This window comes from Typopeltis vanoorti, chromosome 24 (genome assembly GCF_054136105.1).
Source record: "Typopeltis vanoorti isolate ZY-2024b chromosome 24, IOZ_Tvanoo_1.0, whole genome shotgun sequence".
NCBI classification, from domain to species: Eukaryota; Metazoa; Arthropoda; class Arachnida; order Uropygi; family Thelyphonidae; genus Typopeltis; species Typopeltis vanoorti.
Genome location: NC_143572.1, coordinates 61,395,964 through 61,423,166, shown reverse-complemented (window position 1 = coordinate 61,423,166; position 27,203 = coordinate 61,395,964). Strand labels below are relative to the sequence as shown.

Here is a 27,203-nt window from a genome sequence, read left to right as displayed (position 1 = left end):
GATGGAATTACCAAAAGAAGTCAATAAATATAAACAGAAGGGAAAAGGAAGAAAAAGGCAAATAGCAAGATGCAAAGACCACTGAAATGGAACAGTTACATGTGTAATCCTTGATGTGAAGAATTTAATAATATTCACAATTTACTAATATTTACAAACAATCCAATATTTCATCAAGCTTAAACTGTCATTATCAAGGAAGTGTGAACTTTTTTATATTTAATATAAATGAGTTCACAACAAAACAAAGCTAGAGATGTAGCCTACTGCTACATCTCTAGCTTTATGCATGTACAGTTGTTCACTCATAGTAGCAATTACGAGGGTGGTCTGAAAAGTTCTCGGCCTAACAATGAAACACAGATTTATAATTTCAAAATTATTTTTATTTTCCACCATAATCTCCCTTAAGACTAATACATTTATTCCAGCAATGCTTTAGTGCCATTATCTCGTCCCTGTAGTGGTTCTCAGTAAGATCTGAAAAACACCCCTCTACAGCTGCAATCACCTCTTGATTCGAAGAAAAATGCTGACCAGTGATGAAGAGTTTTAGTTTGGGGAAGAGACAGAATTCAGAGGGAGCCAAATCTGGAGAATAGAGTGCATGTTCCAACAATTCATAGTGCAGATCCCTTAATTTTGCCATTAACAAAACAAATTTGTGGGCAGGTACATTGTCCTGATGAAAGATCATTTTTTTTTCTTCTGCAAATTGAGTCTTTTCTCATGAATTTTTTCATCTAGTCTCATTAAAAGATCAGAATAATATTCCCCGGATATTGTTTTACCCTTTTCAAGATAATTAATAAACAAAATGCCCTTAGCACCCCAAAACACCGATGCCATGATCTTTCTTGCTGATGGAAACAACTTTGTCTTCTTTGGTGCTGAACAACCAGCTTCTGTCCACTGTTTTGACTGCTGTTTGGATTCTGGTGTGTAATGGTGAATCGAAGTCTCATCCATAGCAAAAAATCGACGCACAAAATCAGTTTTATTCTTGTTAAAATGCTCAAAGCACTGTTCAGAGATTTTAATGTGTGTGTGTTTTTGATCTGCTGTGAGCAAGTGCAGCATCCATCTTGCACAAAGCTTTTTCATTTGTAATTCTTCGTGCAAAATATATCCTACACGTTCTTTTGAAATGCCCTCTTTTGCCTGAATTTGGTGAATTCAGTGTGGTCAAGTTGTGCAACAGGTTTGTGACAACACTTAAATCCAGAGTATTTTAATAATAAGGTGGTACACCGTTTGGCCACCTGTATAGGTAAATAAGACTTCTCCATTGCTTCTGCCTTAGTATCACCACTTCTGGTTATAGCTCCTACTGACGAGATCTCAATAAAGGTCGAAACCGGTCTGGGTAGTGGCCCTTCCCTTAATGCATAGCATTACACATGTCTGCAAGGAGATGTGCTTTGCATTATGGGAGATACTGATGAGAGCTTGGTCCACCTTTACTACGAGTTGCCTCAGTCCTGAAGATACTTCAGGGCAACTTGGATAAAGGATTAAGCTAAATTTATTAGAGTAGAATTTTATTTGAAGTAAGCATCTTAATGACATTAAAAATTTCATTTGTAATCGAACAAACACTTATTTCATGTAATCGAAATTTTAGAAAAATGTTAAGACATTTGTTTTTAGTTAGATACTGTGTTTTGCAGTACAACAAACAATTTTGTTAGAGTCTATGCAGCATAGTTTCTGTGGGAGGGAATATGTTTCATTAGGCAGTGCCATTCTTTACCCTAGTTGTCTCTAATTGCACTAGTTGTTGACAAACATATTACATTGACTGCAAATGTCCCTGTACCGTATTCAGTGATATAATAAAACTACTTGTGTCTGCAGTATAGTGGCTGTTAGGGGAGGCATGTTGTTCACTATATAAGGACAGCTGCTTCCAGTTTTCAGAGTATACACATAGGGAGTAAAAATTGAAAGCGAAATATATATAAAAAAAAAAAAGAAATACACATAACAAGCACAATAAATTATAAACGATGATTTGCTCCTCTGTCAACCCAACACGTATTCCTGCTACCCACACTAATTCAGCTGATCAGCATTATTAGATAATAGGATAAGCCTTCCCTATAGTTATTTAGTGAGTTTGCAATGTATACAGTCTGTGTTTCATATTGGTTAGTATTTATATTTTGTAAACAAATCCCTTTCCATTGTATCAAATTGACACAATGAAAAAGGAAAAGTTGATCCTTGTTGGGGATCTAAATAGCAGAATATGAAATGATTGTCAGACATGCAAAAATATTTTGGGAAAATTTGGAGAAAAGAGCAAAGCTAATAATAATGGCAAATACCTGTTGGATTTCTGCTCAGGACATGGACTGGTTATTACTAACAGAATGTTCCAACATAAAAATGTGCACAAATTCACATGGAGAGAAGGGGCACGGAATAAGAAAGTCTCATTGACTATGTTATTGTTGATAGTGATATTTTCCCACTGGTGCAGGACACCAGAGTATACAGAGGATTTGAAATTGGAAGTGATCCCCATTTAGTCTTGAGCAGGATAAAATTGAATTTCATATTGAAAAGAAGAACATGTAAGAAAGGGTTAAAGAGAATAAAAGAATGCTGTTAAAGGAATTAGAGATGATAAAGGTGACATGAAAACAGGAGAAAAAGATATTCTTAAAGTATGGAGTAATTACTTTGAAAAACTGCTAAATGAAACAAGCAGTGATGATAGCATAGTGGTAAAAAACACTGACCAGGCATGCAGTCAGGAATACATATCCATACTTGAAGTAGAAAAAGCCATCAAAAGCCTGAGATGTAGATAGGTAGCAGAAGTAGATGATATTCGACCAGAAATGATCAAGTATGGAGCTATAAAAGTCGCACAGTGGCTGCTCTGCATAGTTCAGAAGGCCTGGACAGAGAGGCGAATTCCCGATGATTGGAGCAGAGTTCTCATAGTACCCATATATAAAAAAGAAAATAACACGGAATATGAGAAATACAGAGGCATTTCATTATTGAATGTTTCTAGTAAGATATATGCAAGTATACTTGTTGAGAAAAACGGTTGAGAAGGATTGTGGAAGAAAAGCTTGGTGAAGAACAAGCTGGATTCAGGCCAAATAGAGGCTGTCTGGATCAGATCTTCACTTTACGACAAATAGTCGAGAAAGCATGAGAATATAACAAAGGCATATGACAAGGTGCCAAGAGAGAAGCTATTCAATACGCTACAGTTATATAGTGTCCATGGGGCATTATATCAAGCAATATTTAGTCTTTATTTGAGTTGTAAGTCAACAGTTGGAATTGAAGGAAGTACAGGAAGATTGTTTAATGTTAAATCTGGTGTCAGACAAGGATGTACATTAGCCCCCCATATTCCAAGTTAGTCCTATACAGAGAGATCTTCAAACACCTGAGTAACATGTTGAACATACACACTTATTAAATCATTAAACAGCTATTAAATATTCCAATTATTCCATCAACAAATTATACCTGCAACATGAAAGGCACAACAAAAATTCTCAAAAATTACAGGACTTAGTCATACTTGCTGCTAAGTATACTTTAGTCATTGACATTATTTAATAACTTATACTGGCTCCAAATTTAATATTATTAATAAACACCTGTATTCAATAAAAGTATTCAACACATGCATTACCAAAAATTGAAACTCAAATCCAATTAACGAAAGCACTATACCACCTTGAAATATTATCTTTTGGACCACCTCTGCACAACTTTTAGAAGCAAGCTTCCTACCTCTGCAAGTTAAATCAGTGAACTAGATATCTGTAAAAATGATCACCTGATTCCCAGCAAATATAGATTATTAACTGTTTCTTATGTTGCTTCAAGTTACTGCAGAATTTCTGCATAATTAGGCCAAAATAGAGGGATTCCTTCCTTCAGACATCTGCATGAAACCAACTGATTATGACTAATTTTCAAACATAACGGGAGAATAATTGTAATAATGGACACAAAATTATACAGAAAGGGCTTGCAAATAATTCTGATTATTTGAAGGACTGATAATTGACAGATTATAATATAGAATTTTACCTGTAGACAAAAATTCCCTTACTACTGCTTACTTACTATTGAAGCTTATACCTGCTAAAGGTATCCTTCACCCAAACTTTCTTTTAGCCTCTGCTTAATCCAATGATGGAATCAATCAAAAGAGGCTTTCTCCTACCTTTTAACCCATTAACAATCTTCCTGTAACAATGTCCTCCATATAACTTTATATCCATATGTCTACTTCCTATAATGCAGTACATTGTCACCCCTCAATTAAATTATTTCCTTCTCGGTTTTTAGTGATTTTATTTCTATACCAACTATGTCACTAAAAAGCTCAGGCAAGATATCCTGAACATAAATAATTTCAATAGTATATCAATCAATTTACAGTTTAGAAAGAAAAGAGTGAGGAATGTTCCCAAACGATGCAACAAAACCAGATGAACTCTCTCTCTCTCCATTCCTAATCCCAAAGCAACCCAAAAAAGTGAATGAGTCATTATTAGTATACATATTAGTACTCATAAAATAGTTGTGTAAGCTTTGAATTTAAAGAAAAAGCAATAAGTTTGAAATCCCAGCATGTGCATCATTTATCCAAAAGAACCTGGAAGAGAGAAAAATGTTTACTTTGCAAAGATTCTAATTATGTAGTTGAACTAATACGAAGGCAACAGGCATACTAAAAACCACTCCATTAAGAAAAAATATCACAAAAAAGAAAAATTTTAAAAATGAGTGAAGTGGAAGGATGCTACTCACCATCAATCTGCCTATCCACAAACAGAGAATGAAAGACACACTTGCTAAACTTGTTAATCACCAGTTCAACTAAAAGTTTTAATCCTTTTCATTTCATTTACATGGTTGATTACTTGTTTAATAAAACAAGGTTATTTTTTTTTATTTACTTACTCTATTGTCATATGTTGCATCTGGATTTTCATCACAGGCAATAACTTCTGGAGCCATCCTTCAAAAAATGAACAGAAAATTTAGCTTCATTGAACATATGGTTTCTCTCAAACTAAATGACTATTACACTATAGTAACACATACATAAGAATAAGAACTTCGTTTTAGCCAAACATACCAATATGGTGTTCCTATAAAAGTGTTTCTCCTTCCTATAGTACGATCTAACTGTGCACTGACACCAAAGTCAACTAAAAAAAAAGGCAACAAATAAATTTATCAGCGAATAATTGATATTTTCAGGAAATGCTAAAATCACACACTAATATACAATTAATTCACTATAACAAACAGCATTACAACAAATTAACTTGCTATACCCAACTAGCAAATAAAAGTCCCAGCTGAAGTTCACACAAACAATGCTAAACTAAAGAATGTTTGCTACAACAAATCATTCATGTGATTATCCATGAGTAATCATAAAAAATCCATTATCCCAACTTCAGTTAACTGACTAACTCAATATGTAGAACCTGGATGAGCTAGCTTAGAGGTATCATTGATGGAAAAAGGGAAGGAAAAAAAGGTATTTTAGTTGTTTCTTTTTAATATAATTTCTTTTTTAAAAAAACATCCCTCTATTTAAAATAAAATGAATATTAAATTTTAAAACCTGCAAAATATTTGCATTGCATTTAGTTATGCCTTTTGTATCATCATATGCTATAAATAAATAAATATGCCTTTCATATAAAAATAGAGCTAATAAGGAAACAATTTCACTTGCACAAAAAAGTAATAGCATTGCGTATGCATGCATGCACAGGAGTCATCATATACTGTTTGTTTATTAAACTTACTACAACATATTACCATAGAGTCCTTGCATAAACTCCAATTGGTGTATGGTGAAGAGTTGCGCATTTTTTATACTTTTCCTCCAGGCAATTTTAAGTATTATCAGCTCTTTACAGAGATCGTGATACTTAAAATTGACAGTCTTCAAGGTACTAATTAAATACTATGAATAGGTGATAAGAGTATGAATACATGCAATAAAACATTTAAGCTACTGAAATAGATTATAGAATTGATTATAAGCAAGGCTGACATGGTAAGCCATGCAACACAAATTTACATTGCTCGATTAGATGGCCGTATGAATAGCACTTCCACTCTACAACCAATAAACATCATCATCAAATTCCTGCCATGTACCCTCAAGGGGTATACAGGATATGATAGTACTACATGAAAAATTTACATCATTACTAACTTCCTATGGCTACTCCTTCTTTTCCTTGATTGTCATTGACTGGATATAACATTTTGTATTTATTGCTCAGAAAGATCTCACCAGTTTTTGTCTTTTTTTGTTTCAGTCACCACTATTATGTCGCTCTGGTACATATCTAATTCCTCTGCTAGCTCCATTTCTTTGCCATTCAGGCTTCTTATGTTGATAATACCGATCTTTAACTCTGGTGATGTTGAGTTGGGGTTTGTTTTCCGATTTGTTCAAGTAGCTGACTTTTCGCTGTTCGCCCTGGTTCCCTGCCAAACACAACGGGGCCTTGTTTAACCAGGCGACGCCCCAGCCAGCATGAAATTTTGTCATGTTGTACCATCATTTTGTAATTTGGTTTAACCAATAGGAATACAATTTGGTCGACTAAATCCCAAATTGCCAGCCCATCCTTGTTCATTCAGTATCCAGGTAGATACCCAACAGGATGCACCACGAGAAGGTGAGGATTGGACATTAGGTCAGAAGCCCTGGTCAGTTCTCAGCATTCCTTTAAAGGCTATGTGGAGGTCTCCTCTCAGTTATACAGTTTTGAACCTTAAGCACCCAATCAACAACCAATAAACTATGGGCTCAAATCTCGCTAAGAAATGTTTGTGAATGTGTTTTAGGTAGTAGATGAATTTCCTCAAATGTGAAATGCATCATCATCAAATTCCTGCCATGTACCCTCAAGGGGTGTACAGGATATGATAGTACTACATGAAAAAAATTACATCATTACCAACTTCCTATCTACAATTTTCCTCCAAATCAGTCTGTTACTTGTCAAGACTCCAACATTATCAGATCTTATATTTCTATCGTCTAAGTCACTTTGTACCATATCAATCCACCTATATCTTGGTCTTCCTCTGGATCGTTTTGTTGCCAACCTGGCAGAGAACACTTGTTTTGCTAATCTTTCTTCGCCCATTCTGTTTAAGTGAGATTAGCTCTGCTAATGCATTCCTGGATGTTGACAATGTCAAGTTCTTTCCTAATATCCTTGTTTTTAATATGATATTGCCATTGATGCCATCTGTTCACACCTATAATCTTTCTCAGAACTCTCATATCTACGGTCTCTAGTCTTTGGTCAAGTGTTTTACTTCTGACCCAGCTCTCAGATCCATAAGTTAAAACTAGTTTGAACACTGTCATGTATACAGCTAATTTAGTGTTCCGACTAATTTCTCTCTTATTCCATATGAATTTATTCAATTGACTTCCTACCATACCAGTTTTGCTGATTCTGTTCTCTATTTCTATATTTAATTTACCATCTTCAGTAAAAATCGTGCCTAAGTAGCTGAAATGTTTCACTTGTTCCACAGGTTCTCCATTCACAACACAGTTGACATTTTCAATGATTCTGCCTATTTTCATTGTCTTTGTCTTTTTATTGTTGACCTTCATACCATATCTATTACAACAGCTATTTAATTTAGTCAGAGAATCTTGCAGACTTGTAGTGGATTTATTTAGAAGCATAACATCATCCGCATGTCAGCTCTTTGCTTTATGAGGATGATGTTATACATTAACATCTGCAATTTTGATATCATGTTTAATAGAACTTTCCTTCATAATGTGATCCATATAGATAATGAATAACAGAGGGAATAATGTACATCCTTGTATCACACCAGATTTAACATTAAACCATCTTCCTGTACTTCCTTCAATTCTAACTGCCAACTTAGAACTCAAATAAAGACTAAGTATTGCTTATAATGCCCCATTGACACCATATAACTGTAGCGTATTGAATAGCTTCTCTATGTTGGCATCTTGTCACATGCCTTGTCCAAATCGACAAAACTTAAATACAGATATCTGTTATATTCCCATGCTCTCTCGACTATTTGTCGTAAAGTGAAGATCTGATCCTGACAGCCTCTATTTGGCCTGAATCCAGCTTGTTCTTCACCAAGCTTTCCTTCCACAATTCTTCTCAACCGTTTTTTCTCAAGTATACTTGAATAGATCTTGCCAGGAACACTCAGTAGGGAAATACCTCTGTAATTCTCACATTCAGTTTTATTTCCCTTTTTATATATGGGTACTATGAGAGCTCTACTCCAATCATCAGAAATTTGTCTCTCTGTCCAGGCTTTCTGAACTATGCAGTGCAGCCACTGTGACACTCTGATACCACCATACTTCAGCATTTCTGGTCGAATATCATCTACTCCTGCTGCCTTTCCACATTTCAAGCCTTTGATGGCTTTTTCTACATCAAGTATTGATATATATTCCTGCCTGCATGCCTGGTCAGTGTTTTTTTACCACTGTGCTGTCATCACTGCTTGTTTCATTTAGCAGTTTATCAAAGTAATTACTCTATACTTCATGATATCTTTTTCTCCAGTTTTCATGTCACCTTTATCATCTCTAACTCCTTTTACAGCACGCTTTCCTCCATTCCTAAGCTTCTTCAACAACCTCCAAAATATTTTGCCACCTTCTTGATATTTATTTTCTATATTATTGCCAAAGTCCTCCCATGACTTTTGTTTAGCTAGTTTTACACAGTGTTTCGCATTCTTGCATTTGTCTCTGTATTCTCTAAGAACACAAGCTGACTTATTTGACAGGAACTTTTGATATGCTTTCTTATTTTCCTTCACTGCCTCTTTAACTTCCTGTGTCCACCAGGGAGTTCTGATTTTTTTATCCTTGCAGACAACCTCACCACATGCCTCTCTGGCTGAATCAGTCAATGTTTTCTTCAGAGTTTGCCACTGAATCTTCAAGGTTTGATTCCTGTTCTCAAACTCTTTAATTTTTTCTTCAATAATCTTTGTGTATATTAGTCTACAGTTCACATCTGAGAGCTGCTCGACTTTTATTCACTTTAAAATTTCTTACATGTTATTCTTTTCGATATGAAATTCAATTTTATCCTGCTCAAGACTAAATAGTGATCACTTCCAATTTCAAATCCTCTGTACACTCTGGTGTCCTGCACCAGGGAGAAAACATCACTATCAACAATAATATAGTCAATGAGACTTTTCTTATTCCTTGCTTCTTCTCTCCATGTGAATTTGTGTACATTTTTATGTTGGAACATGGTGTTAGTAATAACCAGTCCATGTCCTGAGCAGAAATCCAACAAGTATTTGCCATTACTATTAGTTTTGCTCTTTTCTCAAATTTTCCCAAAATCTTTTTGTATGTCTGACAATCATTTCATACTCTGCTATTTAGATCCTCAACAAGTCCAACTTTTCCTTTTTCATTGTGTCAGTTGCTTTTTCTAAAGCATCAAAAAATTCCTCCACTTCTACCTTAGTAGAACCTTCTGTGGGACCATAGGCACAAATAAGTCTCAATGTCCAGTTCCCCATTCTCATATTTGCCCACATTACTCTACTTGAGACTGACTGCCATTCAAGAAAATTAGCCTCGTATTTTGTGTTGAATAGTATGGCTACTCCTTCTTTTCCTTGATTGTCATTGCCTGAATATAACATTTTATATTTATTGCTCAGAAAGATCTCCCCAGTTTTTGTCTTTTTTTTGTTTCAATCACCCCTATTATGTCGACCTGGTACTTATCTAATTCCTCAGGCTTCTTATGTTGATAGTACCGATCTTTAACTCTGGTGATGTTGCGTTGGGGTTTGTTTTCAGATTTGTTCCAGTAGCTGACTTTTTGCTGTTCACCCTGGTTCCCTGGCGAAAACAACGGGGGCTTTGTTTAACTGGGGCGATGCCCCAGCCGACATGAAATTTTGTCATGTTGTACCATCATTTTTTATTTTTGTTTAACCAATAAGAATACAATTTGGTCGGCTAAATCCCAAATTGCCAGCCCATCCTCGTTCGTTCAGTATCCAAGTAGATACCCAACAGGGTGCACCACGAGAAGGTGAGGATTGTATATAAAGTCAGAAGCCCTGGTCGGTTCTCCGCGAATGCAGTCATGCTTATTGGAAACAGAAGGCTTTCTTCTGCTCAAATGGTAATCAAGATTTCTGATTCTTTTGCCAAGGTACAACTTTTCAGCCATTCATGTTTCTACTTCTTTCACATCCAGATGACACTATTATAACTTTACCCGACAAGACAGATTATCTCCTACTTTGCAAAAAATTACTCAATATATACACGGTCTTTCATTAAAAAAGATAAGAATCTCACATAGTTCAGATATCAAAAAGTATTCTGGTCCTAATAGACCCCTCTCCAATTGTGCTCCAGAATTAATGCTCATCCTATCATGTTTTTACAATCTTTCTTACCAATCTGACATCTACCATACTACATGGAAACGCCCTATATTCTTATGTTAAGAATCTGAAGATCACTCTTGATCTTCAGATTCTTAACATAATCAATTGTCTATACACTTTTCATCGAACATCTCCATGTTCGATGAAACTATACACATTTCTAGTGCCTCTGATTCACTTTGCCAAATACCTAATTACCAACTTGTGGCATACTGTCTAACTTTTGAAATTCAACTGTCAATTTCTCCCTCGTAGTTCACATGTCATTTCATACCACTTCCTTTCTATAGATTTACCCACAATGCTGAAAGCTGGAGAAACTACACAGCAGACCACTGAGCTTTACACTTTAAAAAATGTAGTTGTTATTTTGGATTTATAATCAAGCAAATGAGGCTATGATGGCAGCATAATATGAATGGAAATTATACGAGATTCTTCTAGACAGTTAGCCTATTTTACAGGATGAAAAAAACCAAGTTTGTGGGTGGAAAACCATAACAACTCTACATGAGACTCTTTCACAAGTGATTGTTCTCCTATTCATAAATAACCTCCCACTAACCTCAATTCTTATCTACTTTTGCTGCTGCAAGTATTTCTCTTTCCTCTATTTTTCATTTGGCATGCATTGCAGTCCTCATATATTCGAAGTTACAAGATTTTCCACAAATTAACTTGTGGAAATCTAGCTAGTATGACAGCACTACATAATTAAGTTTACATCGATGCTAATCTTGTATCAATAATTTCTATCCAAATTAGTCAATTACTTGTGAGCACTCCAATATGACTGCATCTAACATTTTGTTCTTCTAAGGCAGGTCTAACTAAATCAATCCATCTAGATCTTGGTCTTCCTCTGGGTCGCTTTCCTGCCATCTTGGCATCATATATCTGTTTTGCTAACCTTTCTTCTCCCATTCTATTTAAGTGATTATGCCAGTTTAGGTTAGCTCAGGTCATATAGTTTCTTTTACAATATCTTCTACCAAGAGTTTCAACATGGGTTCTCCTTAGCACTTTCAGTAGTAATAATTATTTTGAGCTATTAGGATGAATAAATTTATGATGAGGTAATTTTTGTAAATGAATTACTGCTTTCATTTTACTATTATTCTTTCATTCCTAATCACATGCACTTTTCATAATGAAAATAAAAGAAAGTTACCTAATTTTACTTCTGCGTTATCTGTAAGAAGCACATTTTGGCCTTTTATGTCTCTGTGAATAATTTTATTTGCATGAAGATGACTTAGTCCCTAAAAGTATAAAGAATAATATTCATTATTGAAAATGGAACATAAATAACCAATCTAAAGACAGAGAACATAGTTTGATAACTTCTTACACAGTTAGTATTTTCTTAAATAATCAATTTCTGTGGATGTGAACACAAGCAAAAGTATATACTGGGATATTTAAAAAAAAAAAAAAAAGAAAAAAAAAGAAAAGAAAGAAAGAAATAATTTTTACACAAACAATTATTCACACTACTTTTTCAGACTAGCTACAGACTAGACTGGTCAGGTGTCACAGCTGTGAGTTATCGACCAATCTTATTCAATGTATCATCCAAGCCCAAATTCAATGTACTATACCTCTGGTTTTATGCTAAACTGCTCCACCATTTGTAAATTAACAGGAGTATGAAGGTTGGATTTAGGTTTAATGTTAAAGTCAAAAACTGATTGGGGGAGGGATGGAAAGAAAGAAAGAAAAAAATCTGGAGATATTTGAAAACAAAGCCATTTTTATCTTCTTTTTCTGGTTACCTCTGTAAGTCACATTATTCAACAGTTTTCAAAGAAATTTGGAATATAGGCTACTAGTGAACAAATGAAGCATAAAACATAGCCTCTTCCAGTCAATTATCAAACTCCAAGCTTACTGTGAGGTGACCTTTCTGCCAAAAGAGACGTTAATAAAATCAGTAAGCATCCTCGATGCAAGCTGAAGGAAACATTTTAACTATATATACATCAGGTAGCAGATAGTTATAGTCTAGTGAAAGATCACAACCTTGCTTATTAGCTGCCTGAAGTGAGTGAAGCAAAATTTAGTCTCCAAAGCCTGGGTTATGGCTTTAAATCCCCTTCCCCCCTCTTTCACATGAAGAGGGGTGAGCAAAGTTACTGTATTTAAAAACCTGAAAATCACTTTCACATCCAGACCATATCCAAATACTATGCATAAGTCATTCCATTATAAAGATCGCACTTGTGACTATATGTGGTGAGGCATTCTCAAGGAATGCCTCACCACTGGTTTGAGGCCAAACCAGAAAAAACATACCGTCACATTGCCACCGTCGAATTCCATGGTTGGGGTTATGCACTCTGGTAAGCGACATTCACCAGGCATCTACAATACCCAATCCATCTGTTTGGCAGAGGATGTAGCATGATTTGACGCTCCGTAACACACCTTTACAAGCTTCCATGCCCCATTGTACACTTTTTGCACCACTGAAGACAATGCTATATGTTGGTTTGGGTAATGTGGGGCTTGCATATTGTGGCCATACCATGGAAACCCATGGTATGACAGATTCCTGTTCCAGTTGATGTCCGGAACTCCACATTCAACATGTCGGCCAACAAATGGCAATTTTTACATATTATCCATTGCAGTACCCTATGGTCACATTTGGTGAGTATGGTGGGTCATCCACTGCAGGTACCACTTACAGTTGACTCCCTACACTTCCATCTCAGTATGGTATCATTGACTGCTAACCTGGGATGGCCCAATTTGTCAACAATTTGCCAAACATGCTTGCAACATGGCATCCTATGACAATAGCTCTTTCAAACTCTGTCAGTTCCCTTCTTGCAGCCATTTCACCTAGACACAGTTGCTATGACTTGGTATTCCTCAAATTTATACCTGCTACAAACATGTGACTCATTACATGACATAATGCACCTTACCCATGGAGGTGTCCATTAACTTCTTTTCCAAGCAGAGTGTGTGTGTGTGTACACACACACATGAATATATATATATATATCCATACAATATCTACTACACCTCTCTATGAAGCCATGGACAAAGCACTCACAACTAACTCTGACAAACCATTCCACTCAACCTCTCTCCAAAAAAAAAAAAAAAAAAAAAAAAAAAAATCAGATCCTCATATCCTCATTAACCACACTCTTATGCAATTTCCAGGGATGCTTCTTGTTTTGTCCCTCTAGCCAAGTGCTAAAATATTTCTGCTGCATCAATTCTATAGTATCCATTTAGTAACATAAATTTTCTTTCATATTCCAAATTTTGCAACTACTAACTTTTGATCCAGTATCATAGAAGCAATTCACACACCACTCACCATTTTGATTGCTCACATCAAAGGATGATGTGAGTGATCCTGGATGAGTCTTCACTTCCTTATCCAAGAAAACCAGGTGATTAGAACTGGGCACAATAATACAGATAAGGACATAAAGACCTTATAAAGAAAAATGATAACTATCTCTGCTGGTTATTATGTTCAATACTATGAGATATCATAATAGGAGAATTGAGTAGTAGTGGAGAGGGCGAGATGTATTTAGCAAAGTAGAGTGTCATCCTGCGATGAGTCCTTGGACTCCATGGAGGTGTCATATAATATGTAATAATAATAATAATAATACCTTGACCACCTTAGAAATATGCACTCTGAACTTCAAGTCAATCTATCCCTGCCTCTTCCATAGCTATATCAATTTCCCACAGTACAGCTTCATCAATGTAGTACACAGACTGTAATCTTTTCATTCCAAAAGGCATAACTTCACACTTTTCAACATTAAACTGGCACCCATTATCCACAAACTATCAGCCTATTTAAATTATCTCGCAAGCTCTCTTCACTACCTTGATTAACTATCACACCACCACCTAATATTGCATCATCAGCCAACAACTGAAATTTTCTTTGAAATCATTTTCCGTATCATTTATGTGCATAATAAACATCAACAGTCCAAGCAAACCACTAGTTACCTGCTTTTCCCTGAATTCTGCTCCTCCATATTCTACTTTTTTGGTATCTGTCAATTAACTACACAATTCATAAGTGGTTTTTTAAATTATGCCCATCATAAATGCAAATATGAAAGTCTAGAATTTATAGGATCATGTATTCTTCACTCCACCCCCACATACTTATAACACAAGCATGAATATAATACACACATGTAAATTATTATAATCCATTTTACAGTACTTAGAAGAGAAAGAATAGGCTTTCAAACCTATTCTTTCTCTTCCTATTCATTCTATCTTTTAGTAAATCAAGTACAGTAACCAATAATCAAATATATCATTCACTTTAATTATTGTTTTTTAATATATTCTGAAAAAGAACATTAATTTTCACCCCCCCCCCAAACCACCCACCCACCCACCCACACAATGCAGAAGGATCAGTTACAATCAAAAAACAGTCACAAAAAGTGGTGTGTCCAATGAATCGAGGAATGAAATTGCCGATAATTTTGCTCACTTCACCAGATGTTAAGGTTCACAGCGACTGAGCTACTATCACCCTGATGTGAACATGTTAACTAATCTCTAATGCTGAGGTTGCTAATTTTCTCTATTCAAGCATCCTTCTTCAGGCTGATAATTCAAAAGAACTGATCATTTTATTATTATTTAAAGAGACCTCCAGGGAGTCAAGGACTCGTTGGGGAAGGCCACATAACATCCACACCAGCTTTCATACCTGTTCTCAATTTCATTCACTACTTGCACAAACATCATCTAATAGCAATCCATTCTAATCATGTACTACTCTACAAGAGAAAAATTTAGCTCTCAGCTCTCATGGACAGTATTTATTCTCAACTTCCAGGGATGCCCTCTCGTCCTTCCCTCACTCTCCATAAGATGAAAAATTCCATCTACTGGTAACATGTATGATACCTCATGAGCATATAAGTCTCAATCACATCATCTCTCTTTTTCCTGTTTGCTAATGTCTGCAGTCTAAAAAATCTCAATCTGTTTTCATAATCATAATAAATTAAGTTTAATCCTTTATCCAAGCGTGAGCAAACAAAGTTTGCACCTGAAAATATCTTCAGGACTGGGGTAAGGTAGTACAACTCTGGGATACTCATAGCAAAGGTTGACCAAACTAACATCACTACTATCTCAGTATCTCCCATAATGCAAAACACATCCCCTTGCGGATATGTATAATGTTATGCATTAAGGGAAAGGCCACTACCCAGACTAGTTTCGACCTTTATTGAGGTCTCTTCAGTGGGAGCCAGGCTCAGGAGTGGAGATACCAGGCAGAAGCAATGGCAAGGTCATCTTTACCTACAGGAGCAGTTTCTCTAAATCCAGAGTATTTTAATAAAAAGGTGGCACACCCGTTTGGCAACTCCTATAGGTAAAGATGACCTCGCCATTGCTTCTGCCTGATATCTCCACCCCTGGGCCTGGCTCCCACTGAAGAGACCTCAATAAAGGTCGAAACTAGTCTGGGTAGTAGCCCTTCTCTTAATGCATAACATTATACATATCTGCAAGGAGATGTGTTTTGCATTATGGGAGATACTGAGATAGGAGTGATGTTAGCTTGGTCCACCTTTGCTACGAGTTGCCCGGTGTTGTACTACCTTACCCCAGTCCTGAAGATATTTTCAGGTGCAAACTTTGTTTGCTCACACTTGGATAAAGGATTAAACTTAATTTATTATAGTCTAACCAAGTGAAAAATAAACTTTCAAAATGTTTTCATAATCAGTATTCCACAATCCTGATATCATTTTTAACAGACTTCTTTGCAGTCTCTCCACTGTATTAGAGACCTGTGCACAACAGTCCAAGCGAAGTCTTATCAAGGCCTCGTAAAGAGGCAAAATGACTTCCTTATCTTGGCATGCCATTGCAATTATCCTCTGAGTTATATTTACAAACTTTGCTATATAGAACTGGAATTTCAACTTACCATTTACTAGAACTCCAAGATCTCTGTTATGGTCAGTTTCTTCTAGCATAATCCCACCAATATAATATGACATTAGATATCTAATCATACCAAACTGCATGACTTTACATTTACTAATATTGAACTGACAGCCATTTTAACATGCCCACAATCCACAATTTCAGCCTATTTAAATCATTCTGCAAGAATAGCATATCAGCTGCATTCCTGATGACCCTGCCTATCTTTACATCATCAGTAAATAGCTGTGGATCACATGTCAAACCCTTCCCAAAGTCATTAATGTAAAGACTGAATAACAATGGACAAAGGACTAATCCTTGATGCACACCACTGGTTACATCGAATCTTGCCAATTCACATTCCAATACATGACTTTTTGAAATCTATCAGTCAACCATCCTCTTATCCATGCCAATAGTCTACAATCTAATCCTATGTTTTCCAATTTATGCAACAGTCTTCCATGTTGTATTCTGTCTAAAGCAGGGGTCGCCAAACTTCTTTGACCGTCGACCCCTTCAAGAGTTTCTTGACTTTTTATTGACCCCCTCTATTTTACTATTACGTAATTATAATACAAGTAAAAAAAGACGCTTATGTGAGTTTTTAGATTGTTTATTTTATAGTTACAGTGTTTATTGTATGTATAATATAGTATATATATTATTACATTGGCTTAACGTGAAAGGAATACATTTTTGTTTTTGATGTCATTCTTAACATTGCATATTTGATAGGAGGGATAAATAATATATAAAATATAAAATTTAATTTAGATAACAAAATAACAATAATACAATCTTCCTTATATATATGAAAATAAGACTTTTATTAACTTAGTATACAACTTACTAACGTTGTCAATGTGAAGGGTGTCCTTCGTGACTCTTGACAAGGTTAGCAATGTAGGATTCAAAATTACCCGTACAATGATGTCTTGTATTTTTCTATCAACCCCTAACAATGTTATATCGACCCCTGGAGGTCGATATCGACCACTTTGGCGATCACTGGTCTAAAGCCTTAGCAAAATCCCAAAGTATCATGGTGTATCCATTCCCCCTTGTCTAACTCAGTGGTAACATTATTATGGAATGTGAGCAAGTCATAAAATGTGACCTTCCTTAGTAAACTCATGCTGTTCATGTCAAAGTAGAGGTTTTCTGTCAGCCCATTTCTGAATGAGAACCCTAACCGACTTTTCAAAAATTTTCACCATCTTGAGATACCAATTGGTCACTAGTTAGATATATCGGTCTTTGCACCACTTGTGTGTAATCTTCCCTGTTCTGAAACAAAAATTACATAGCCTGTACAAAGGAATAGCCAGTTCAACTGAACATTCTTTTAGCATCAGTGTTCATATCCCATCGGTTCCTACTGCAGTTTGTGCAACAGCTCTAGTATATCTCCTTAATACGCCTGAGCTTTTTCCTCCATTGAAGAGGTAGCTTTTGAGCTCAATGTTGCATACATCAGGTAGATAGCTTTCAGCAAAATGGGCACTCATCAGTTGACAATCTCTTCATCACCCTCGCACCATCTGCATTCAGTAGAGTTATTCTTTCATATTCATTCTTTCTTTTACTTGCAGCATAACAATAGAATTCTTTGAGATTGTCTTTAGTGTGCAGAGCCAGTTTTTTTTCCATACTCAGACAGCCTTCTGTACAATAGTCGTGCCTCTTCTGGCCTGATTCTTATAACTGTCATAACTGACATCATCCTTATACACACATTATTCCTTCCATATCATCCTTTTCTTATGAATCTGTTGCTTAATCGGATTGCACATCCATTTCACTTCTACTCTATTTATTCTTTGAACTCTAGGGACACATTCTGATACCGCATCATTTTAAGTGTTTTTTTAAGCACTTCTCATCCAACAACTGATACTATGGTGCAGAATCCAGCATATTCATTGGTTGGACATGATTTTCTGCTTTGTACCTTTTCCTGAGTGAAACATTCATAAACTTAGTCATTTCAAGTGCACACAGCATGATCACTGTAACCAACCAACCAGAGTCAGAATAGTTATGTCTTTAACTAAATCCCCCCCCCCTTCCTCTGACACTATAATAAGATAACCTCAAGTTCCTTCTGTCATATGCTGCTTAAGGAAGTTGTCTCACAACAATTGAATAAATTCAGTTTCGTTCTTTTCATGCGATTCCAATACTACCCAATCATTGTTCAGATAAGTCCCCCCCCATTAAAGGTTACTCATTTTGTACCCATCGTCTTTATTTGGTACTGCATTATTTTGCCATTAGCAACAGATTAATTAAGTCTGTAACAACATCCCCACTATGTAATTGATCTGGTCAGACTCCACCTCACACCAGATGAAGTCACCAAACTCACTTCCACATGAAAAACTGTAATTAGTATTACTGTTACAGGCATCAACTCTAACCAGATTCAAGTCATACACTATCATTAGCTGCACATGTCCCTCCTCTCCTATTCTCTTTCTCTCTCTTTGTCCCTCCTAAAACTATTGTAACCTTTACACTCAATACTACTTAGTATGGCCGCTTCTGATACCCAGGTCTCACTAATGCCTACAATCTCAGGTCCCAAAGTATTGACCAAAGCAACAAACCTTAACCCTGTGTTTCTTATACTCCTAGCATTTGTGTATAGACAAGTTACCTGCATGCTTTTTTGCAGGCTTGCAGATTTCTGTTCTGATCTAGTGCCTTACTTATGGAGACATCACTCCACATGTTTGATAAGTCTGAACCAAATGAACACAAAATTGTTCTATCCTCAATCATTTCCATGATAAACATGGAACACTTGGTTTGCTAACCTCTCCTCTCCCATTCTGTTCAAGTGACCACCACCTCAGATAAGCTCTACCAACATATTCTTAAATGCTACCAATGTCAAATTCTCTCTTAATACCTTCATATTTAATGATTCTCCCTAATTTCACCTCCTTAATTTTTCTCAGAACTCTCATACTTGAATAAATGCACTGTTAAATAAAGACCATTCTGAATTTTCTTCACTTCTCTAAAAAGAAACTCTTGTTCTTTCCTTCTCTTCCTATGCTCTCATCTCATTCTCTGTATTGCTCACTGCCTCTCCCTGAGAATCCAAACTATAGTAAGGTTTGTCCATCTCTATCATACTGACTAAATGGCCAATCCAGTTCCATTTTAATTGTTTGGATTGTGAATAACAAATTTTATTTATCTGTAATATCTGCATTTTTTTTTTTTTTTTTTTTTTTTTTTTTTTTTTTTTTTTTTTTAACCTTCTATGCACTTTAAATAATTTCCAAAATGCTTTTTCCTGCCGTAAATTGTCCGATCTCATCTCCAGTAATTCCATGCTTTGCTTTGTACAAGATTTGTCGCAGACAGGTATATTATGACAATTCAATGTTAAATACTATCCAGCAAAGATGAGAATTTCAGCTATCCATCACAGTGTTTGTAAAATTCATTTCAATCCCATTGTTTGCTTTGGCTGTACTGTCAAAGTTGAACTGTGAAAGTAGTGAATAGCTGCAGCACATTTTAAGAATGAAAATAGTAGGAATTACTGATGCCAATGCTGACGAACACTAAACATGCAAATTTTGTAGAAAATACAAGCAGCAGAAATTGATCATTATGTGAAAGAGTGTGGAAGGTGAATGAAGGAATCATAAGCTAACTGATTTTTTTCTCTACAGTCAGTTTTTAGGGATACCACTCTCAAATGAGAGCACTGCATTTAACAAATGGAGGGATTTATTAAGAAAATCAGATGATATATCCCATTTCCCACTGAAAGAGGGAAGTTACAGATATCATTTTTTGAACAACTTAATAAGTTTTTTAATTTTAAGGTCTGGATGAATGGCTAATCTAGAAACAATTCATCAATGCTTCTATCCAGATTTTCTGGCTCAAGTCTTAGTTTTGCTTCTGTCATACTTAAAAATAATTCCTACCCTACATTTTTGAAGATTATTTCGGTTCCTCAATGCAAATTCTTATTTGACAATATGTATGTGGTCAGAATGTAATTTATTGAATTCATATATCTTTATGTGGTTTGGTAGAACAAACAGTTGATCCTTTGCTTACACTTGGATAAAGGATTAAACCAAATTTATTATAGCTTGATGTTTCATGAACAAAACTTATCAAGCAATGAGTTTTTTTTTTTTTAGTCTCTTATATGTTTCAAAATTACTTCTCAATATAGAGAATTAAGTTTAGATTTTATGCAGTATATGTTGCCATAACATTGCTACAATAAACTTTACAGATTAAAACACTGTCTTAACATTTTAAATGTATTAAAGCTAATATTTTCCTAGTACATCAGGTGTTATAGCATGGCTGAAGAAACAAACAATTATATATAATTTTGCTAAAATGGTAAAGCACTATTCTTCTTGTAGATCATTTTGGTCTGCAGTAAACTGTATAGCTCTTTTCTTTAGCATATGAATATGAAAAGGTTTTTGGGAGATGTGGTGTAAAAGAAAAGAGTTATACAGTTTACTATGGACCAAAATGATCTACAAGAAGAACTGACTACAATATCCAACAACCTATCCTTAAATGGCTACCCAAGAACACTCATCAACAAAATTCTCTTCTCTGACATACCACAAAGACAACGCGATGTCACCCAATATATCACTACTATAATTATTCCATAGGTTGGTACCATTTCCAAAAAACTGGCTCTCCTCCTGAAACTAGTCGGTAAAGCACTATCTTTCACTTGATGCAAAATATTCTATTTTCAGAGAATTAACAATGTCAGATTATTGTTTAAAACTTAGTATTTAACAATAATCTAAAAAAATTAAAAACTTAGTATTTATCTATATAATGGCAATTTATTATATTTCTGTAACACCATATACTATATAACTATAAAATTACCAAATTTAATTCAGACCAGAAAGAATGGTACAGATTGGAGGACAGAATGCTACACAAAAGATTGAAGTGGTAATCTCAAATATTTGAGTTTTTTTTTATTTATTAAAACATAAGTCAAGCATATATTGCATTCTGCAAGAAATCAGAAAAAAAATAATTTGTAAATAAAAGGAAAATTTCAACTTACTCTTAAAATTTCTCTACAGATATAAGCTATCCATTCTTCCTTAATAGGTTGTCCTTTTGTTGCTGTGAAAAAGTGAATGAATTATATATATATATATATATATATATATATATATATATATTTGCTATAAAATAGCAAGAATTAAATAAAAAGCATATCAAAGGAGTAATGTGCATACTTACATTTAACTAAGTCAGTAACAGATCCTGCTCCACAATACTCCATGACAAGCTGAAAAATCAAATGAACATTAGCAAACAGTTTGTAAAAGACTATCAAGTGGCATACAGGATACTATTGTAGCCCTGCACAATTGTGTATATATCACTAATTTCAAATCAATTTTTTTCCAAATTAATTCCAATTATTTTTTTATTACAAGAGACCTCCAGGAAGTCACATATGACATGGTGTTGAGTGATATCTTCTCTCAAATTCATTCACATCATCTGCACTCAACAAAGACAAGCCTATCCCAGTCTCAGAGTGCTATATATATCAGAGAAAACTCAGGTCTCAACCCCCTTCTTCTTGACTGTATGCATTCCAAATTTCCATGGATGCACACTTGTTCCCCACTCCATAAAATGAAAAATTCCATTTACTGGCAACCTGTATGATCCTTCAGAAGTTTGCAAATCTTTAATATCCACCCATCTTTACCTTGTTTGCTAGCACATGCAGTTCACAAATTCTCAATCTACATTCTATTCTATCACTTACTAAATAACTTAAGGAAATTACAAAGTACAATAGAATATACATTAAATTAAACTTTAATATATTTCCAATATTTCAGTAACGTCACATTGCCATCTTCAAAAGGAACTTACAATAAAGACATGTGCACGCAGGCACTAAACAAAGTAAATGAGAATGAAGCAAGGTAGCTATGGTTTTCCTAAAAGTCCTGATGGTGTCCTCTAGCGGGCTATGTAGGTATTCTTGGCCATTGGGCTGAAGGTCTCCTGATGTAAGCATCCCAAATTTGGGGCAGTCTCATGCAACCGAACTTGTTGAGGTTTGGCATGTTTCTAAGAGCTCCGGCTGAGTCCGTGAATACTCTTTCATATTTGAACTTGCTGGGAAATTTAGCTTGGATTAGCTCTAAGGTTTCTTTGAGTGGGACATTTGTGAATAAGGAGAGGACGTCAAAACTGACCATTATGTCAGTTTATATGGACTCTCAAAAATACATAAAGAAAATGTGCCATTACGTCCCATAGTGGATGGCATTGATTCCCCCACATACAAATTAGCAAACATTTGCCAAAGCACTCACACACTATACTGGCAACACACCATCACACATAAAAAACTCAGCCAGCTTCAAAGCCAGCATAGAAAACCTTACACTCCAACATACTGACATGATGGTCAGTTTTGATGCCTCCTCCTTATTCACAAATGTCCCACTCAAAGAAACCTTACAGCTAATCCAAGCTAAATTTCCTCCCGATATCTCAGCCCTATTTCAGTTCATAATGAACTCAGGCTATTTCGTTAGGCAAGGAAAATTCTACAAACAAATAGAGGGGACAGCCATGGGTTCACCACTCTCCCCACTCTTGGCCAACTTCTTTATGGAAACCTTTGAAGAGAAAGCTTTAAACTCTGCCCCACAAAAACCAACCATATGGCTTCAATACGTTGATGATGTGTTCGCTATTTGGCCACATAGGTCTGATACACTCCTCTCCTTCTTAACACACTTAAACAACCAACACCCCAGAATCAAGTTCACCCTGGAAAAAGAGGAAAACAACAGCCTCCCTTTCCTAGACACACTAGTCACCTGACAGCTTGATGGAACCTTGGTTTTTCTCAGTTTATAGAAAACCCACCCATACAGGCAGATACATTCACCAACAATCTCACCCCCCCACCTCAGAACAATATGGAGTTGTTAAGATACTATACAACAGGGCTAAACTAATCTGTTCAAATGACAATGCCCTAACCAATGAACTAAATCACATTCTCTACACTTTCTCAGCCAATGGCTACCCCCCCCAAAAAAAAAATCCAAAAAATATTGAAACCAGTAAACCACAAACCCCCTCCCCTTCACAACAAGAATTACTCTAAATCCATCCTCATTCCCTACATCCAAGGCACCTCGGAAAAAATTACCAAAATCTTAAAAAAACATGACTTGACTTCTTGTTACAGACCATATAGAAAATTGGCATTCCTTATCTGCTCCACTAAAGACCAACCACTCCCCCTAGACCTACCTGGTGTATACCAGGTCCCTTGCAGCTGCAAGTTGTCCTACTTTGGCCAAACAGGCAGGATAGCGAATATCAGAATTTCAGAACACAAGGACTACATCTGGTTTCACCAGTACAGCCACTCTGGTCTTGCAGACCATGCTCTGGATATACACCACAGAATAAGTTGGAAGAAACCACAATAATACACCGTAGCAAATTCAAATATGAAAGACTATTCATGGAATCAGCCTCACCCCTTAGAAACATGCCAAATCTCAACAAGTTTGGTTGCATGAGACTGCTCCAAATTTGGGAGGCTTACATGAGAAGACCTTCAGCCCAACGGCCAAGAATACCTACATAGCCCAGAGGGAGCACCATCAGGACTTTCAGTAAAACCATAGCTACCTCGCTTCGTTCTCATTTACTGTGTTTAGTGCCTGCGTGCACGTGTCTTTATTGTAAGTTCCTTTTGAAGATGGCAATGTGATGTTGCCGAAATATTTGAAATATATTAAAGTTTAATTTAATGTATATTCTATTGTACGTTGTAATTTCCTTAAGTTATTTAGTAAGCATTTATAACCAACGTTTAAGCCTTTCTATGAGAATTCTAATCTATCAGTGGCTTTAACAAGTACTTAAGTGCCTACAGCTTTCCAAGTATCCTTGGATTTCCTAACCGTAATACAAGGATAAGATGGTTACTCCTATGCCTCTAAGTATTCTTGTCTGTAAATTGCATGTGTTCTACTGCCCAGTTTGCCTGTTCTGAGGGATGAAAAACCAGATTTTCTGGTAGAAAGAAGACCCTTTACCTCCGTATGAGACCAGCTAACTCACCTTTAGCCGAAAGAGACTAGATAAAGGTTCCTCAAGTCACCTGACGGGAATCGAACCCAGGTCTTTCCAACCAAAAAAAAAAAGCTTTCGTCTATACTGACTGAGCTACGGAGGCTCTTTCTCAATCTACATTGCACAGTCTAATATAATCTTTAACACTCTCATTTGCACCCTTTCCACTGTCTTCATCATCTCGGAAACTAGGTCTGCACATAGCTGTCTAGATAAGGTCACATACAAAGCCTTGTATTGATGAAAAATGACTTCCTTATTCTTATTTATCAATGTTCATTTTAGAATTGCAATTATCCTCTGAGTTTTATTCACAATCTTTGCTATATGATCCTGAACTTCAATTTCCTATCTACTACAACTCCAAGATATGTAGCATGGTCAGTTTCTTCTAGCATAATCTCACCAATTTAATATACCATTGGATATCTAATTACAAAAATGCATAACATTACATTTACTAAACATTCGACTATTAGCCATTTTCACATGCCCTCTATTCCAGATTATTCAAATCATTCTGTAAAGTACACCATATCATTTGCATTGCTAATTACCCTGATTATATCTGCATCATCATCATCAAATAACTGTACAACTAGTGTTACATTCTTCCTAATATCATTAATGTAAAGAATGAATAACACTGGACCAAGGACTAATCCCTGCGTACTCTACATCCATGCTGACAACCAATCAGTTACTACTGCCCAATCCATATTCAGTTTATACAATAGCTGCAGTATCTCTTCTCTTCATACACCTAAGTTTCTTCCTCCAGTGAAAATGAAGCAATGAGTTCAATGTCCACACATTAAGTGGACAGCCTTCAACAAAATGGGCACCCATTAGCTGCACAATCTCTTCTGCATTTATCATTTGCATATCATGCAAGAATTCCCTTCCTGATGTGATTGCATAAATAGTAAATTACTATAATTATCATTTAACAGGTTACCAACATTCTCATATATTTTTTGTAACAGCATCAATCTATCCACATCAGTGGCACTTTCTTTTGCTGCCACTCACCAGATTCTAACTTTTCCTCTTCCATATAATTTTTGACCATACTTAGACCAGGGTGCCATAAATGCTCATATTAGAATGTCATGAGATTTTCTAAATATCAAATATATAATATTTCTGACAATTTTGCAATTAGAATATCCTGTAAAAGATAAAACATGAATTTATGTCACTGGATATACTTGGCACCATCCACTACATTGCTATTCCACCTTAATTAACACTCTCTTGCTTTTTCCTTCTCAGTCTGTTATTTCCAATGGATGGCACATATAGACATCACATTAAAATGAATGGAGTGTTTTTTTTTTAAAAAAGAAAGAAAGAAAGACACCATAAAATGTTTCAACGGGTGACAATGAATGATGGTGTGACTGTGATGCGTGTATACCATAAAAGATTGGGTGGTGTAAGTCAGTCCCAGAAGTCTCAATATTATCTAAGATAAGGGGAAAGAGGTGAAGTGGGATTGCTCTTGGATGAAATAAGAGATTGTATTTTGGTAGCATTGGAGTTGAGAAGGTTGTTCTTAGCCAAATGAAATATGGCAAGGAGATCAGTTTTTAAGGTATTCATTATGAAGGATCTACCAGCTTTAGATATTTGCACACTGAAAAGTTTGTCAAATGAAAAATAAAAATGGAGTGCTGCATGTTCGGCAAATCTATTTATAGGATTTGAAGTTAGGAAAAAGGGCATTTATGAATGGGAAGAAGAACACAGATGAAAGCAATGCCATGGAATTGAATACAGCAATCAGACATTTCACAACTTCCAGAGTTTAAAGATGGACGAGTTAGCAGGACAACATCCAATGTGAACTGAGAACAGCAATATAAATTATGAATGCTGAAGTCCCAAAGAAGATAGCCTCAATGTGTGGTTATCAGAATTTGGAAAGCCTCAGAGAGATACCAAATGAATGTGGCAAAAAAACTGGCATAAATCAGAGAGAGAAAGAGAGAGAGAGTTCAAAGTTTGACATGCTCACCCTAGCCCATCAGATTGACATAAGCAAAGGGCAGATGGGAAAGTGAATGTGGTCTCTCCTTGTAACAAAGAATCACATAGAATATAGTTGTTAAGGCTGGGTTATAAAAAAAAGGTCAAGTAGAGAGAAACAGCAGACATTAAAAGTCTATTCTTATTTCATGGCTGGAGAAAAATAGATACTTTGAAAAGTTAGAACAAAGCAGGTTTACACTGCTAATGGTGAATGTCATATATATTACAGATGAGACCACAGATATTAGTGAAGTGAATTCTTTTTTATGAATTTTTGTTTATTTAATTAATTTTTGAGCCAGAGTGTTATTATAACAACTTGCACAGTTCAATGCTCGGGAGAAGCTAAATAGAGTATGGAAGATGTAGTGTGGAGTGAAAGACTCACAGGTAGGTCTCCCACAGAGACATCATCTAGTCTCCTGCTAGCATATAGATTCAGTACAGAATCAATTTGCATACCACTATAGTTACAATCTAGCAGAGTATGTGGCAGCTGAATTATCTGCAAAATAGTCAAGTATGAGCCAATGCACATGGCAACAGCAACCTCAGGCCTACAAGTA

General features: G+C 35.7%; 1 protein-coding gene across 5 annotated transcripts in view; it reads right to left on the bottom strand.

Annotated features, from left to right (window-relative positions):
- The window catches only part of msn (serine/threonine-protein kinase msn), a 566,215-nt gene that overhangs the window by 323,399 nt on the left and 215,613 nt on the right, over positions 1–27,203 (bottom strand). For all 5 annotated transcript variants that reach the window (XM_090413541.1, XM_090413543.1, XM_090413544.1 and 2 more), the window contains exons 6-10: positions 21,715–21,763; positions 21,533–21,594; positions 11,654–11,744; positions 5,129–5,201; positions 4,951–5,008 (exon numbers count right to left, since the gene is read on the bottom strand). In XM_090413541.1, the coding sequence (XP_090269667.1) occupies positions 4,951–5,008; positions 5,129–5,201; positions 11,654–11,744; positions 21,533–21,594; positions 21,715–21,763 (333 nt within the window). The remainder of the gene's footprint in view (positions 1–4,950; positions 5,009–5,128; positions 5,202–11,653; positions 11,745–21,532; positions 21,595–21,714; positions 21,764–27,203) is intronic.